At 43.2% G+C, this 16,569-nt stretch overlaps 1 protein-coding gene across 1 annotated transcript in view; it reads left to right on the plus strand.

Moving 5' to 3' along the window:
- The first annotated feature begins 1,379 nt into the window (after positions 1-1,379).
- eml5 (EMAP like 5) overlaps positions 1,380-16,569 on the plus strand; it is a 68,465-nt gene continuing 53,275 nt past the window's right edge. Inside the window, exon 1 of the mRNA XM_064328474.1 lies at positions 1,380-1,928. Within this exon, the coding sequence (XP_064184544.1) occupies positions 1,732-1,928 (197 nt within the window). The 5' untranslated portion in view covers positions 1,380-1,731. The remainder of the gene's footprint in view (positions 1,929-16,569) is intronic.

A 16,569-nucleotide genomic window follows, 5' to 3' on the forward strand; every position in this document is an offset into this window, starting at 1 on the left:
TGACAACAGAATTCTACATTTGAACGTGGCAAAGGTGCAGCATCACCCTAATTTCGAGGGGAGTTAAAATCCTAAAATCCTCTTAGGTGTAACGCGTGTAGTTGTTTTCTCGGTGGAGCTGAAATGTAGTCTGTCAGAAATTTGACAGCTAAATTACATGAAAAATTACATGAGAGTACTGACATGTAAATATATATTGTGGTTGTGTAATGTGAATGTTATATTAATAAAGTCTAAGGGGGTATACCTAAAATATTCCTAAAAAAAAAAATGCTTTTGTACTCCCTTGACTATTACCTCGGCTTTCGGAATATATTTGAGACAAGAAGCGCCAGTTTCACAGACACAGATTAAGCCCAGCCATAGAATGGAGATTCTCCATACAAAACTCAATTTAGTCCAGGTCTGTGCCTGCTTTGAGGAACTGTCAGCATGGAGCAAAAGGAAAATGAGCGGCATCCCTACTCACTCATGTATTATTGCAAAGCTCCATCTTATCTATTCGGCCATCCACGAGGGAAAATTATTGTAATGTTCCAAATTGGTCATGGGCTGTTCAAAAATGATTTTAGCAGATATATTGGAGAAATTAACAAGCCATTTTAATTAAAGGTCTCGAAGATTAAAGGAATCAAACTGAGGATAAGTGACTACTTAAAGAATTATTTTAAAATATCCCAATTTTCTGCTGAGAATATTATTGCAGTTTTTTGACATTTTCCCTGTGACCTGGAGGACTTCTTTAAAACACACATTAGTAATTGCATGTTTTAAAGAAGTCAGATAGCTGATAATGCCTTAATTATTAGCCCTATATTCCTCGTCATGTTTTTCTGAATTGGTAATAATAATAATTAGTAACAAGAAAAATGTTGCCCCTTGACCAACGAAAATTCTTTGCTTTGCACAAAAGTATATAGCAACTTCGCAGCTTCGCTGCAAAGGCAATATAAATAAGACATCAGCAATATGTCCTTAGCAACAGCGGTTACCAAGTGAACCGTGGCTTGAATGAATTTATATTAGCAAAAACCTGCAAAAATAAAAGAAAACTATTCTCGCAACTAAGCTGTTCACACAAAACTTCGTAGAAGATAGTAAATTAAACCAAATGACAAACTTAATATCGCATAGAATTTTTTCAGCCTTACAGATGGCAGGCAGGACTGACAGCCGTCAAAGCATCCCGGCCGCATATCATTGGTGAGAAAACACGATTTCAGGATGCAAGAAGACTCCGCCCGCATGGAATTGTCATTGGGCAGTGAACTTTCCTTCATTTGATTTGGGAATCTCTGGGGATTTGATTGGACAGATTGATAATCGTTCAGTAGTGATTCTTATATTTTGGGCGGTGCTTGTAAACTAAAGCGAAAACTCCATGTTTATAGGATTTGACAGGGGCAGGAGTCTGTCTTGAGCAGAGCTGCTCGCGCGGGGCTGGAGTGGCAGAAGTACAGCGGTGCTTGGTAGCTGTAAAATAAGTACTAGGCGGACGATTTAAAAAAGAAAAGCCGCCCCTCGAGAAACGGCAATATGCAGTAAGACTATTTTCAAAAAGCATACTGTACTTTGGACTAATTTAAATGCCGTTTAGACTAAATATTGGGTGTTCCTATAGTCGTGCAAGATGCACTGATATCAGAGCAAGCAAATGAGGGATTGAAGGAAAGGTAGTGTCGTGAATGATCAAATATCAAATACTCGTGTTGGAGAGAAATAATAACGGACATGGCTGACAGAACGGCACCGAATTGTCACCTGCGGTTGGAATGGGTCTACGGTTACCGGGGGCACCAGTGCCGCAACAACCTGTACTACACAGCGGCGAAGGAAATAGTCTATTTCGTCGCCGGTGTGGGAGTAGTTTACAACACCAGGGAACACAAGCAGAAATTCTACTTGGGACACAACGATGACATAATCAGGTAACCCGGCTTCTGGAATTTGAAAGCGTTTTCGCCCGGATGCTAATGCAAAATTTTCTAAAATAACATACGATTCCACAGATTCTGATGCAACCGGGAAACGTAGGGTTAGCTATAGCAAGCTAGCTGGTGTTTTTAGCTGTCCAGTAACGACATACAAATACTTAATCTACTTTTTACCGACTAATTCCAGAATAGGGAAACAACTGGAAATGCTGGAAACAGAATAGGCTATATATAATTAGCTTCAACAGCACCGATTTCTCGACCAAGTTAGCCGGCTAGCTTGTACGATGGTAGCTAGTTTTAGTTAACCTTCAGGAACTACAGAAGCTGGACAGCAACACGGAGGTTTCAAGTTTTCACTGGTAGTCTACAGCAGTGCTTCAGATATAGTGACGAACCATTTTTCCTAACCATTGATTGGTTCAATGTTTTTTCCCCCTAAAATGTATACTTTATCCTGTGATTTAAAATATGTTCTTACTGTGATAATGTTTAAGTTGCGAATTGTCTCTGTACAATGCTGTGTTATATTTAAATGATCTGTGAACTGAAATAATCTGCGTGCTGCATGAATTTAAATATTTTTTTTGCATTAATTCCATTACTTTCCTAATATTGGACTCACGTAGACTAAGCAGATTGGCCGTCTATGAGAAGCCATAGCACGTAACCGGAATTTACGGAAAAAGTAGGTTTCCATGAATTAAAAACGTTTAGACCTGTTTCAGAACTGGTGGAGCCATTGGAAACTGTCTGATTCAGGTTTAAAGCCATATTTATCAGAACAGTGAATCTGAGCGAGAGTGTGGTAGCCCAGTTGAACAGAGGCACATGGCTGTTGGCTCAATGGGGGCAATGGAACAGGAGCTGAAGAAAATGCAAGGGACATGGGGCCTAGACCAGGATTGGACCCTGGACTATGGATTTATTTACATTTGCTCTCTGGGTGAGATACATACAGTGCCATCCCTGTTTATCCTACCAAAGTTGTATCATGTAGAGCAGTACTGAATCAATGCACACTCCGGACTTTTAGGCTATCCAGCATTCCCGATTTAGGCATAAAGTTAAAATGGGACAGTGCGTCAGGTAGTCTGTGCATCAGTCCCTCTAATGTACATTAATATTTTAGAGCATAGATGTGCATGCATAGATTCTCTCTTATGGTCAGTGACCCTTAAACCAATAGGTGTGCTTGTGTAGACACTGAAACGCTGGTAAGCCCCTATCGGTTTAGGCTTTGTGTGACCCCTGACATGGTGAGTCAGGGTGAACCAAAGCCTCTTGTCACTCCTTTAGCACTTGGTACTCCATCATCCACGGTGCCATGAACTGCTGGACTCTTTGGGGCTGAAACAAAATTCATGTGCACTCAGTGTTGTTTCCCCCTGCTATACAGTTTTTGAATTCACCTGCAATTTAAGTTGTTCTTATGACTATGAAACAACTTCCTTGTTATTGGAATAGATCCTACATCCAGGGCAACCTGCATAGCTTAAATATGAACAAATGCTGTCCGTTCATGCAGCTTGAGAGTTTCTGAGCGATTTAAGGTTTAGTTCCTTGTTCATGGGTTTATGAGCAGTGTCCCACCTGGGGTTTGAAACCGCAGCCTTCAGATTACATAACAGCATGTATTTTTAAAAAAGTAAAATTGTGTTAGTATTCATCATTCAGTACAACCTCATGTTAACTGTAACTGTGCTATTAAGCAGTTTGTTGAAGTTTGTTGAAATGACAGGCTCTTGAATTGTTAATGGAATGCCAGAGATTAGGCTAAATGTTTTTGAAGTAGCCTAAATGGAGTGAACAGTACTTTAATTGTTCAGTGCAGTTCATTAACGCAATGAGAGCCACTGCATAAACATTGAGAACAGTGTGTTGCACACATTCAGTAGATTCATTGGTTAACATTGCTTATAATCAACATTTGTAATACATGGGCAACCATGTTGGCATCAGAGCCATTAGCTGTTGTTTGTTGCGATTTACAGCTGTGTTCCAATATAATCATGTAATGACCACATAACATTATAAACCGTCATATAGTTAACAGCCTATTGGTCAATATCTGTGTTTAAAATGAATAATATATTAATTTAATAGCCAGAATATACTCTTTCAGATAATCCCTGAACCACTAAATGCAAATTATTTTGAAGGACACCAGATATATAAAGGTGCATTTGCATCTGTTTTGGTCATAAAAGATGAAGAAATGCCCAGTCATCTTATGAACATTAATCAAAATTGAGAGGTATGGTGATGAGCAGGCTTTTAATGCCCACATATTCATGATACATTCAGCAGTTGTTAAAAGTAATTTCAGTTTTACCAGGCCGTTGCCTGCACAGTTTAAGCCAGCATTCAACATATTCGGCTTAGTTTTTGGAAGACTGAACCATTATAAGTAGACTGAACCATTATAAGTAGACTGAATCATTATACTGTATATGCCTGTTTTTGACAGTTGGGACACTTATCCTGTGAAAAAGGAAACTTAGCCTTGGACTAGGCTTAATCCTTTTCTGGGAAACCAGCCTACAGTGTCACTTTTAGTGTTAATTAAACTTAGATAAAATTATTGAGAGAACTGTGTTGTGTGTTGTTTGATTTAACATAATGACACTGTGCAGTGCTCTGTACTGTTTATAGGGAACTATATTAAAATGGCACAGATGATCCTCTGTTCAGTTACCAACATGTTTCAGAATCATTTTGATGAAATATTCTAATATTGTATTTTTGCAATACATGGACCCCTCCCATAGTTGCTGATTACTCTGCAGACCAGGTCTGGAATATTAAATGGCCTTTAGCCAGTGAATGCACAAAGCCCCAAACACAATACTGCAATGCGAGCCATATAGCTCTGAGAAGCTGGCCACCTGCTCTCGTCATAAAGCCCCCCATTCACCTCTTGTGAGCGCAGCCAGTGTATTTTATTGCACAAGCGCACAATGATTTACAGTGACCTCCCTCCTCTCATTGTACAGGTCAGTTGGGAGATGGCTAGGGTTATGTACCTTGTCGTTAGTCAGCTGGCTCCTCCCTTGCATTATTCATTGGGTGACAGAGAGCGTAACCTGGGATTACCTTGCGTGTGGAATGCTCTGTTCAAATGGCATGTAGAAGGCAATCCATCTCTGATTACGTATTCCAAATAAACGCGTCGCTCCACCCATGGGAAGACCGTTCGGTCCTCATGCATATTGCATGCATATGCATGCAGCGCCTCTAGCCTACGCGCCGTTGGCTGCCGTGCAGCGTTTCTCAAGCTGTGGCATTTAGAGCTTAAAATGGGTTTCAGTGCTCACATCCTTGGGCTCCTGTGTTTGGCTTTTCCCATGTGATCTCAAAGTATGAGAAAGCTTCTTGTCTCTCTCACTCGTTTAGGCATCCTAAAGCATGTACCCAAATCACAAGACAGAGGTGACATAAACCGGACTTTGATGTGTGCTTGTGTTGTATGATTTTTACATAAACATCTCTGTTGCATTGGATCAGGAGGCTTCAAATCAAAATGTATCCATGTTCCCATTTCTTTCAAATGGCAGTTGGGTTGCAGTAATGCCGCTGCAAATGAAATGGCTTTTCATCTTGCATCAGTATGTATTATGCTATTGTGCGCAGCCATCTCCCATTGATTCAGACTACTTAAGAAGGCATTAGTGCAGACCTCCGTTACTTAGAGCTTCATACTTTGCCAGTGCTTCAGAAACTAAACCAGTAATGTGTTTTGACAGGCAAAGTGATCAATCCCAAACTAAACTGAGATCGATAGCAAAATTGGACCTAGGGTCCTAGATGAAAGAGGTCTGTAGTTAAGACTGAGAGGCTGTATTACAGCAACAGTGTCTCTTATAATGAGTACTGAGTGTCATCTTTGGCAGTGTTTCCCCAAGAGGGAATCTATGTCCCGCCGTGGTGACCCTTACTCAGAACTCAAATTAATGGTCTTATCCTGCATGTTCATGGTGTCCGCAAAGCTTGTGCTGCACTACTGCTCTGTGCTTTGAGATTCACCGCATGACGTACGAACGGCTCATATCGTTCTCTGATGATCGAGGTGCGCTGACCCCGAGTTCAGGCGGAGCGGTGACCGTGACGGCACCGCCGACGTTCCGCTCGTTGCCCTGGAGACGAAGGCGCCATTGGGCGGAGCGTCGGGGAGCAGGCACAAGGGGCTGCAGATGTTGGACAGGCGGCTCACGTTGTGCCAGCTGATGTGGAAGCGATGCAGTCCTCGGAACAGCGGGAGTCCTGCTGTCTTCCTGTGCTGATGCGTCTCTGACTCCGCCTCAGCAATACACACCTCGATAGAGCGGTGCGGCTCACATTTCAAGTCCCGCACCGTGAATAGTTTGCATGGACTGTAATGCGCCTGTGTGTTCATGTACGTGGAAGCACTTGCCAAGTATGTATGTTTATGAGTTTGTGTGTGCGTGTGTGTCTGTGTGTCTTTGTCTATCTGTCTGTCTGCCCGCCTTTGTGTATGTGTTTTTATTACATCCTATTTGGCATCATCACAGCATTCTCTTGCACCTGATGCTACCCCCTCCCACAGCACTGATAGCTGCGCGTATGTCTGACTCTTTCATCTCAGTCTCAGGCTTCATGTCTGCAGAGGCTACAGTGAAATCACATGTGACTCCTTCAGCCTTTGATGAATAGATCTACAGTGTATGTGTTCCCTAAACTCTGAGAAGCTTGATGAAATGTGTCCAGCACATGACAGAATGTGTAGCAAGCTGAATTACAAGTAGGTGTATTTTTGGACTGTAGAGGGAAAAACAGCAGCACCCTGGTACTCTGTACGCATCAGTGAGAATGTAAGGGTGAATGTAAGCTAGACCAGGGTTACAGATGAGCCCAAGTGTGGACTGAACCTCAGAGACGGACAGAGAGACAAAGCTAACAGGTGTACACCCTGTTTTGCAGCAGCTGTCTTGAGAGAGAGAGAGAGAGAGAGAGAGAGAGACAGAGCTGGGGGGGGGGTGGGCTCAGCCAAACATTGCATTTTACCAGCTTGCTCATTGCTGGGTGGATTAGATTGCATCATCTGTAGGCTTCAAAAGCCATTTGTTTTTTAGTGACATTTTTTTTAACCAGAAGGGGTGGGTGTGGCCATTTTTTTCTTCTCACCCATGAGGGTGTAATCAGAGGTGCCAGTTCACCATTGCTCTGTTTCGCCTCTCTGTCTCGGCCTGCTCCATACCTCGTAAACCACATGCACTCTCATGCGCTCATTTCTAGTGTAATCCTTAATCTGCGCTGGGCCCTGATGCTCTTTAATGTAATGGTGTCATTGAGGGAGGGCTGTGCTTCTGTCCTGTTCTAATGGCACAGGCACAGCCCCCATCTGATTCCACTTTTAGTTCCACTCAGCTTTATTTCAGTTCAGGGTTTTGCACAAATATTTTCCGACAGTACGTTTTGAGGTTTTTAATGTCCCGTTTAGGATATCGGATGCCAAACCTGAATCGATTCATGTTAGATGTGGCCCTCTGGTTTGGTTTCAGATGTTGGGCTGCATGCTTTGTGCTGTAGCCAGAATGCGCACCTTACATTCTTACTACACAAGTCCATTTATGCAGCTGAATATTTAATGAACCTGTCCAGGTTAAGTACCTTGCTCAAGGGTACAACGGCATTGCCCCTCCTGGAATGAGACTTGCCAGCTTGGAGTTGTAAGTCTTGTTCCTTAACCATTATGCTACTTTGGTGCCGTATGTGGGATGAAATGCATAGAATGATGCCCGATGCCATTGTTGAATGCAGAAAATATCTACTCTACGTTGAAAACATGAACGTACATATTCACAGAAATCATGCATCATAGCCATGTATGTTCCCTGAGCCTGTTACAGTGATACTAATGGTGGGGCCAGGTCTTTTGCTGGCTTTACATTTGTTCGTATGATTGAGACCTTGAGCCTGTGCCCTTCTTGGCCCCTTGAGTCTGGGATCCCGCTGCGTGTGCCACAATCATCCATTCATTCATTATCCCAAAGCTGCTTATCTTGGCTGGGGTCACCACAAAGCCTGGACCCAGCCCCATCCCCCCAGGTCAGAATACAGACTCTGCTGTTTTTTTCTTCTTTTTTTGTGAAAGTGTTGTTTCTAAGGGCTGTATCGGGATCGCATAAAATCCTGTGGCAGGCTGGACCTGAATGATGTCCCAACAAAGAGAACAGTGCCTTTTCTCCCAGGAAAAACTGCAGTGTATGTGCCATCATGACTCTGTGTTTATGTGTGTGTGTGTGTGTGTGTGTGTGTGTACCTGTCCATTCCATCTGACTGAACAAGGACCTCCTACCCAGCAGAAGTAGGACCATCTCAGAGTTATTATCAAATTGCTTGATTCAGCATTTTGCATTATGTCACAAACAATATTTTAAAATATTTTTTACTAAAAATATAAAAAAGATTGACCCCTTTTATTTGCAGTGGATTCAGTAAATATGCCTGTGCTAAAATGTTTTGTGACCTCTGTTGAGCTCATAACTGCACTGTGGAGAGGAGCCTGGAATCTGCCCTTTTTATTTGAGGCTGAAAGGATCTGGATTGGCTGTTGTCTTGATATCAGTCTTTAAGCAGGACTGTGCGATTACAAAACACGCTGCAAGTAACACCTCCCCCCCCACCCCCTACCCACAATGCTCTTTAAGATCGCATCTGGGTGCGCCTCTGTTGTGTGGGTAATGCCCCAGTCATGATGGCTCAGCTTGCCCGCCACCCCGTGTGCAGTAATATGTGTCTTAGCACACAAAACAGCCGTGGCCTGAGGACAGGATGTCGGACGAGGAAGAAGGGGAGAACAAAGCCGTGTCTGGAGGCTGGCTGAGGTCTTCTTTTTGCAGTGGAGAGCATCATACTTTAAAATAGATCATTGTGGCCCTTCTCTCAACATGCTGTGGTGATGCGGCCTTTCTACTCTTGAAGCTCTCTGTGTTCTTCAAGCTCTCTGTTCCTCAAGCTTAGCAGACATGCAGGGAAATTTCATATGGGTTCAGATGAAAATATGGAAGTTGGATCTTTCCCCTTCCCTAGGCAGAACTAGAACGAGAAAGAGCATAGTGTTTGCACTGTTGTCAGTTTCATTGTCACCTCTAAGAAAAACAGGCCTTGGAGTACCTAGCCGTTAGCTTATATTCTGTGTGTGTAATGTCCCAGTTTTGTGACAAGACTAATGTTTCCATGGAAATGTGCTCCCATTCAGTGAAACTGAAGGAAGAATTGTTCGGATGTGCTGTTGGTTTTGACTGTCTGCAGAGCCTATCGAATGCTGTCATTTAGTCTTCTGTTCTGATCTGTCTTTGATCTATCAGAGGACAGCCTGGACACTGTTTGGGAAATATAACATAGTTATTTTAATTCTATTACAGTTTTACTTTAAAGAACATTTTCTCTTAAAGATGTCTTTTTCATTCCATATACAGCTGCATTGTCTCAAGACTTCAATAACAACCTCACTAGATAAAATATCATATTATTAATTGTGAAATTGTGGAAAAGTTCACCATATTATGCAGTGGTGATAGAGTGTTGCGTGTTTTCTAAAACTGAGAACATAGTCTAATGAGAACGACATCAGTTGCCTCCATGTCACATCTACTCTAAGCATCTTTCGAAATAATTTTTATTAAGCCATATTATCATAGTGAATGACAAATAACAATTGCAGTGACAAACAGTTAACAAAAGTACAATTCCAATATGCATGTTTACTTCACACATTAATTAAATTATTTAGATATTACCTAAATAAAACTACCACGTCACATATTGTTTATATTTGCAAGCAGTGATGTGTCATAGCATCATTTTCATATGGAGGCAAATATAAATGGGAGTGAGAAGGGGAGCTGCAGTTCCTAGCTGTGATTTGATCCATGTGATAGCACTCTAGCCCCTGCAGCAGTTGTCTTATGTTCAGTCGTCCAAAAATAAAAGTAGTATTTTTTTCACTACGTGCGTGTGTGCATTCAACATTTCAGTACATGTGGTATCAACATATATAGATTCATTTATAACCTTCATAAGCATCATTCTTGTAACAGCACATAGAGCCACACTGTCACCCTCCTAAGTACTGGCCTATTTTCTCCGATGTGTTTGTGTTTGTTTGGCCATGTTCCAGAACTTCACTTCGATGGCCTTTTAAGCAGGTGGGGAATACTATTCCAGTTTTCCCCAATTTGGCTCAGTTGGGTTTTTTTCTGTTTTTCTTATTCCTCTAGTATATAGTCATTGTGTTGTGTGACATCCTGTTTCTAAATTATGCAATACAAAAATAAAGATGGATTGAATGCTTAGCATTATAAAGAACGTAGGCTTATATTAATTAGCATAAGTAGAGAATATATATTTGTCTGAGATCAGCTGAATCCCTGAAGTAAGATTCATTTGCAGTAATAATTTTGCAGCCAAAACAGAGAAATTCATGACTTTGATATCTTTGCTGAAAAATAGACCTTCAAAAAAAAACAAAAAAAAAAACAATCCTTCGATACTCACTATAAGGTTTTTTTTATATATGTAGCTTGAGCGAATTCTGAAACGTTTGGTTTCAGTTTAACGGGCTGCTGATCTTGTGTGCTGCTGGGGAAGCCGTTTAGTCATTGCATCAATTGTTTTAATTAAATTCTTTGATTTGTAGCCTGATTAGCTGGTGCTGGAATACTGTATATTGGGTCAGGTTTTGCATTGGGAATTTGGAGTAGGTTAAACAGCTACTGTGCCCAGATGATGTTCAAATTTTGGCTAATCTCATTTAGGGTCGAGTGCCCTCACTCCTTAACTGTTGGGTCGAGGACAGTGAAATATACAGTAACTGAATTGCATCAGTGACTCCTGGCTCTTAAAATCACGGTGTTACTGCATTGCAGTTGTACCACTAAGTCATAAAGTAGGAAGGTACATTTTTTCCAGCGGGTCCCATCACAGACAAGATTTTTAGGGGACTGTCCACGAGTTGTGTTCTCACATACTGTACAGTATAGATGCTGTATATTGTGTGTCGTTGGAGAGTGGATTAGACGTGCTTTATAGAAGCCAAGGAAGGTAAATACTGACTTTTAGAAATGTTATATTCCTTGCCTTTCTTATAATCCCAGGCAAGAGCAAGCAAGGTGACTTCTGCTTTAGCATGGATCAAACCAGTCCTGGAGACCAGCCATAGCCAAAGGAGAAAAGTGTGTGTGTGTGTGTGTGTGTGTGTGTGTGTGTGTGTGTGTGCATGGTCATCCACCCTAGTTTCAGTCACTGTGCAGTTCGCAATATGGATGCATCCTCTCTAGTGACTGCCGAAGTGTGACTGCTGTAACATTGATGGATAGTGTCTATTCCCTTGATGTGTGACCTTTGACCTGAGGTCACTGCACTGTGTTTTCACCCCGATGCACTGACGCCCGTGCTAAATGCCTGTTCCTGGCGTTGAGATGTTTTATGTTTGAAACCCCGAGACGCACATCCTCTCCCAGTCCCACCTCAGTCGTGCTGCCGAATCGGAGGCCCCGCCCATCCGGGACTCGCAGAGCCTGGCGAGCGGACTGTCAAACCGCCGTATTTCAGAAAGAGTGCGCTGCAGTGCGCCACTGCTCTGTTCATTTGTTAAAAGGGATTGCCCAATTTCATTAGCTAATAGAAATGTAATTGAAGCGATGATGTTATTGCGCCAGAGGGACTGAGTAGCCAGACCCCGGCCGTTAATAAAGCGTAACTTGCAGGGGGGGGGGGGAAACGGACGAAAAGATAGGTGATTTTTTTTCCTGCTCTAAAAGGTTGGGAAGACTCATTAAAAAGCCCCCCTCACAGATCCGCAGGAAGCAGAGAATCTATTTTTCGAAGCCGCTTATTGCTAGCAAGTTATAGCACTGCCTGCAATACGGTGCAACAGACAGCCACGATCCGGGAGAGTTTACAGGTACTGGCCGTACCTCTCGATGTGCTTGCTTTATGAAACCCGAAGAGAACGAGCTTTCTGAAAGCCTTGTGTATGTTTTGGTGCAATTAGTCAGCTGGGAATTGACTGCAGATTGATAATCCGGAACTCTGAACAGGCTGGTGATTATGAGCCAGTTCAGCCTGGTGTGAGTGAGCTCTGCAGCTGCCAGACGCGGCTCTTCTCTGGGAGTGTCCTGACCAGGGGAGGCTAATGGGTTACGATTACACAGAATTAAACACAGAGCTGCGTCACACTTCTCAATGCGCACGGTGGCGAGAGCACTGCCCACTCCCCCCGTTCTACCCTGCCAACCCCCCCACCTATCACTGGCATATGCCATTTGATGGCTAAACTAGGCAGCCGCATAAAATGTTTCTATCCATGCATTAGCATAACTCCAGTTTCAGTCCCCACAATGCAATACAGCTCCAGAGTATGATTCCTGTTTGATGTGATTTCCTTTCAACAGCGGCACAGCAATGGTTTAAAGCCCTCATGACTCCCTGTCTCTCTCGTCTCTCATCCTCTCTCTCTTTCTATCTCTCTTTCTCCCTCTGCCTTTCTCTTTCTCTCATTCTCTCCATCGCCCCCCTCTTTCTCTCTCTTCCTCTCTCTATTTTCCCCACTCATTTGTCTCTTTCATTTTGGCGACAACTTCCTCCTGTGTATGTATGGGATTAGTCTTTGTATCCGCATGTGTGTGAATGAGCATTGCAGAGGGTTGCTGGATTTTGTAATTAATGTCCATAGGATGCCGTCCTGAGAGCCGTTTGGGAGGCGTTTCTCAGTAATTGGGTGCTGTACGATCCACGCATGACTTCTGCAGTGGTCATCCCTCTGCTTTAACAGGTCTGTTAGAGAGGCCGCTAATGGGGAAGCTGAAAAGCAGGATCCAGACAGCCGTAGAACATCGGGCTTCCCGCCTTTCAGCATCCATCAGCATCTGCAGGGAGAGCCTGGCTGCACTCGCGCGCGCGTGTCGGCGGACAGACGGCGGCGCGGAGCTGCTTTTCATTTACAGCTTAATTGCAGCACTGGTCTTAATTTACACGGGCCACTTTCAGTTAGCGCGCAGGGGCGTTATTTCTGTCAGCGTGTCGCGGCGCCCGTTCAGCCCCGGTGCGTTTGGAAACACGGCGACCGAGCCGAAGGAAAAAGGCCGCGTGATGTCCCTGCTCCCAGCCCGGGGACTGCGAGGCGGGAGCCTGGGAGTGAACGAGGGAGCCTCCCACACAGCCGCCTCAGCCAGCTGCATTAGCTACTGCAGAAGGGCTTTCTCAGAGAGACACACAGAGGAATGTCCAGTATTGATTCAACTCTAAGTAGACCAATAGGGACCAATATGTACTTTCTGAGAGTTGATTTAACCCTGACCATTTTATTGTGCAGTGGTGATCTGGGGAAGTCATTATCTGTAGGTGAAGGCTATATGCAGATGAGTTCCAGTGAGTTAGTGGAGCACTCGTTGCAACTATGAAGTTTTCAGGTGTTTGAGGATCGACTGCTCTGACAGCTATTTCCTGGCAATACAGTACGACTGCCTGCATTCCCATCACAGCATACTGAATATCAGAGCGTACCGTTAAGATGATGTGATGCTCTGAACTCAGTTTAGGAACAGTTGAAAAAAGATAGCTGAATTTTTAGGTGATTATTTTTATAGCGTGTCGTCCCCCGTGTGGGTCTAGACTAGCGGGAGAGAGATAATTGCTTAATTGTGATGGCACAGTTCTGTCAGCCCATCCAGAGGAACAATAGTCGCTGTTCCGTCTCACATTTCTGAGAAAGCGGGATGATGAAAAGTGAACAAAAGGAGGACCTGAGAGGGATGCACTCGAATCGGCTCACACGGAACGGAATGAATATCTTTTGTCAGAGAAAAGCTTGTCTCACTGTCAGTGGGTGCCGTGTCTGAGGTTCATATCAGGGGAAGGCAGTGGATGGCTCCTCTTTTGAATCCCTCTGCAACTGTAAAGGGTCTGCCGTGCGTGTCCCAAACTTCGACTCTGCCGCCCTGGAGTGAAAGATCTGCTGTGGCCCATCTGTCCTCCGCTGCACTGATTATGTTCTGAGGAGCAGTTTCATTTTAGTCTCTCCTTCAACCACACATCCCCGCACGTTGCCACTGGTGACAAAACGCTTGATAGGAGTTGTGTGACCCAAGAGTGACCCAACCAATCAGAACAGCCAGAGCTGCCGGGGGCAGCATTGCCCACCCTCCAGTCATCCAACCAATCAGAGCAGCCTGAGCTGCCTGGGGCAGCATTGCCAACCCTGCAGTCATCCAACCAATCAGAGCAGCCAGAGCCCAACCCCTGCACTGACCAGTGGTTAATTGTATCTACCCAGAAGGGTGGGCAAGGGTTAAGGGTGAAAGTAATTGTAGAAGTGGAGATAAGTCACCTACACCCCAAAAGTATAAAGAAGGAGTATGATGGAAGTAGCTATTGAGTCTGTATCTTAAATGTGGAGCAGACAGGAGGGGTGAGAATGGATTATGCCACTGTATTGTACTGTGTAAGTAAATAGAAAGCTTTCTGAGCTTGCTGTGTCTGCTATGGCCTTGCTGGCTAACCCCATTAGTGGCACCGCTGTACTTGCAGGTGGAGTGTGTGCATGATGGTGGAGGGGATTATAAAAAGATACATGTGCTTAGAGAAAAATCCGAAGCCGCAGAGGCTATTTCCGTAGCGGTGCGTATCGCATTGTGTGCAATCATCAGTGCGGCAGGGCTTACATTTACACACGTGACGGTGAGCCACGCATCACTTTGGCGCGTTAAGAAACAGGGAAACGGACGAGCAAACGGAAGACAAAACCTTGCGCCTATGAGTCTAGTGAACAGGAGACTTCCTTCTCAACGAATCAGACTGCTATGCAGTTTAATGGCGTTAAACCTACAAGCTTCAGTTCCAACAGCCATAAACTTTAAGACAGACAATGGGCTGATAAATAGACTTGCAGTGCTCATTGACAGGCAAGTCGCGGGGCTTTAAATCTCATTAGTAATACGAGCAATTGTTAAATAAGACTAGTGATATACTTATCTCTCCTTGCTGGGCCAGGGCAGTGCAGTATGTGGAAAATAGATGAGTACCGATTGCAATTCCTGACTGATTCTCTTTGAGGTTGCCAGATTGTAATTGTGAAGAAATGCACAATTATTTTTTAATTATTAAGAGTCTCTGATATATGCTGCTGATAATGAAAACCGGTCTGTAATTTTGGGGCCCTGTAAAACTACCCAGTCACTTGTTTTAGCTTCAGTAATCTGGGGGAAGTTAGCTCCCTGAGACCACATGGGCCTAGCAGAATTATACAGAGTAATAAGCTTATTCGTGCACGACAACAGCAACCAATTTACTGCTGTTTTTAGTAAGAAGTACATTTTTAAAGCCTGCTTTAAATTTTATGGGAGTCTATTGAAGGACATCTTTGAAACTTCAGAAGCATCCATTTTCAAAAAATATATCTTATATATGAAAAGGGCTAGTCTGGTTAAGTTCATGCATGAAATTCCATGGTAATGCTAATGTCTGAAGTCAAGTTGCACTCATTTCCTTACCTCTGCTTTTACAGTCGGAATGCAAAATCTCTGTTTTACGAGGGCTTGGCAATAATATAAAAGATTTGGAGCCGTTCGGGAACCAGTGTTGTTAAGAATGCTGTTTGTTGCTTCACTGGGAGAGATTTCTCTGGTTTAATGGATGTGCTTCACCTGCTTAGCAATGCCATCATGTTCCCAAACAACCTGACCTTGGTGAAAACATGCTAATTGGGAACAGCAGAGGCACAGGAATGGATCCTTTTGAGACTCAGTATTTCACTCTGGTAAACATTTGAGGAAAACCTCTTTGATCTGCATGAGTTTGATTGATATGGTCTGAACCACAAGAGCACATCATCCATTATGCTAACAAGACTGGATGATAAAGAAGCGCTCACTTTAATGCAAGACATAGCCTACATCCAAAAGGACCGGCACAAAACACACATTCCTTCACTGGACAAATCCTGTACAGCTTGTATAAGAGTAGGTATGTGCGTTGACCTGAGTGAAAACCTGATGTGGAATTATTCATAAATATAATTCAAATAAATCAGTAGCTGTTCCACTATTTTCTCATGGAAGATTAGAGTTTGGACTGTTTGGATTACCTGGAGGGATAAAATACTATTTTGAATATGGAACATGCATTCAAACTGAAGAAAGACGAAAGGTTTATTACATTACCTTGTAAATATCATATGTTATGAGAGATGCATTGGCTACCAATTTAAAAAGTATAAAATTGCATGGCATTTATGAAGAAGTAGGAATAACTGCTCCATTCAGAGTTGTGTTGTTGTTCTGAATTGGCAGTTTTAATGGTAATTCTAATCCTTAAGACCTAATATGTGAAGTTTTGTTTCTTGTACACTCACCTACTGTGTGCTATCCTCCAGTGTGTCAATGAAATGTCGCCCACCAATCCACTGACACATCAGAGTGTATTCCACTAAGATTATTATGCTATTTACAGTGTTATCTCCATACTATTACCAGTTCATTGCTGTGTTTGTAAATGGTGTCATATACAGCAGGTCAATTTATAATTACCTTGACACTGCACGTCATTATGTGAAATGCTTGCTTGGCAACTGATAAAGATCATCACTCCAAAGGCTACTGTGGAGTAGTGATGG

Source organism: Anguilla rostrata, chromosome 1, assembly GCF_018555375.3.
Source record: "Anguilla rostrata isolate EN2019 chromosome 1, ASM1855537v3, whole genome shotgun sequence".
NCBI classification, from domain to species: Eukaryota; Metazoa; Chordata; class Actinopteri; order Anguilliformes; family Anguillidae; genus Anguilla; species Anguilla rostrata.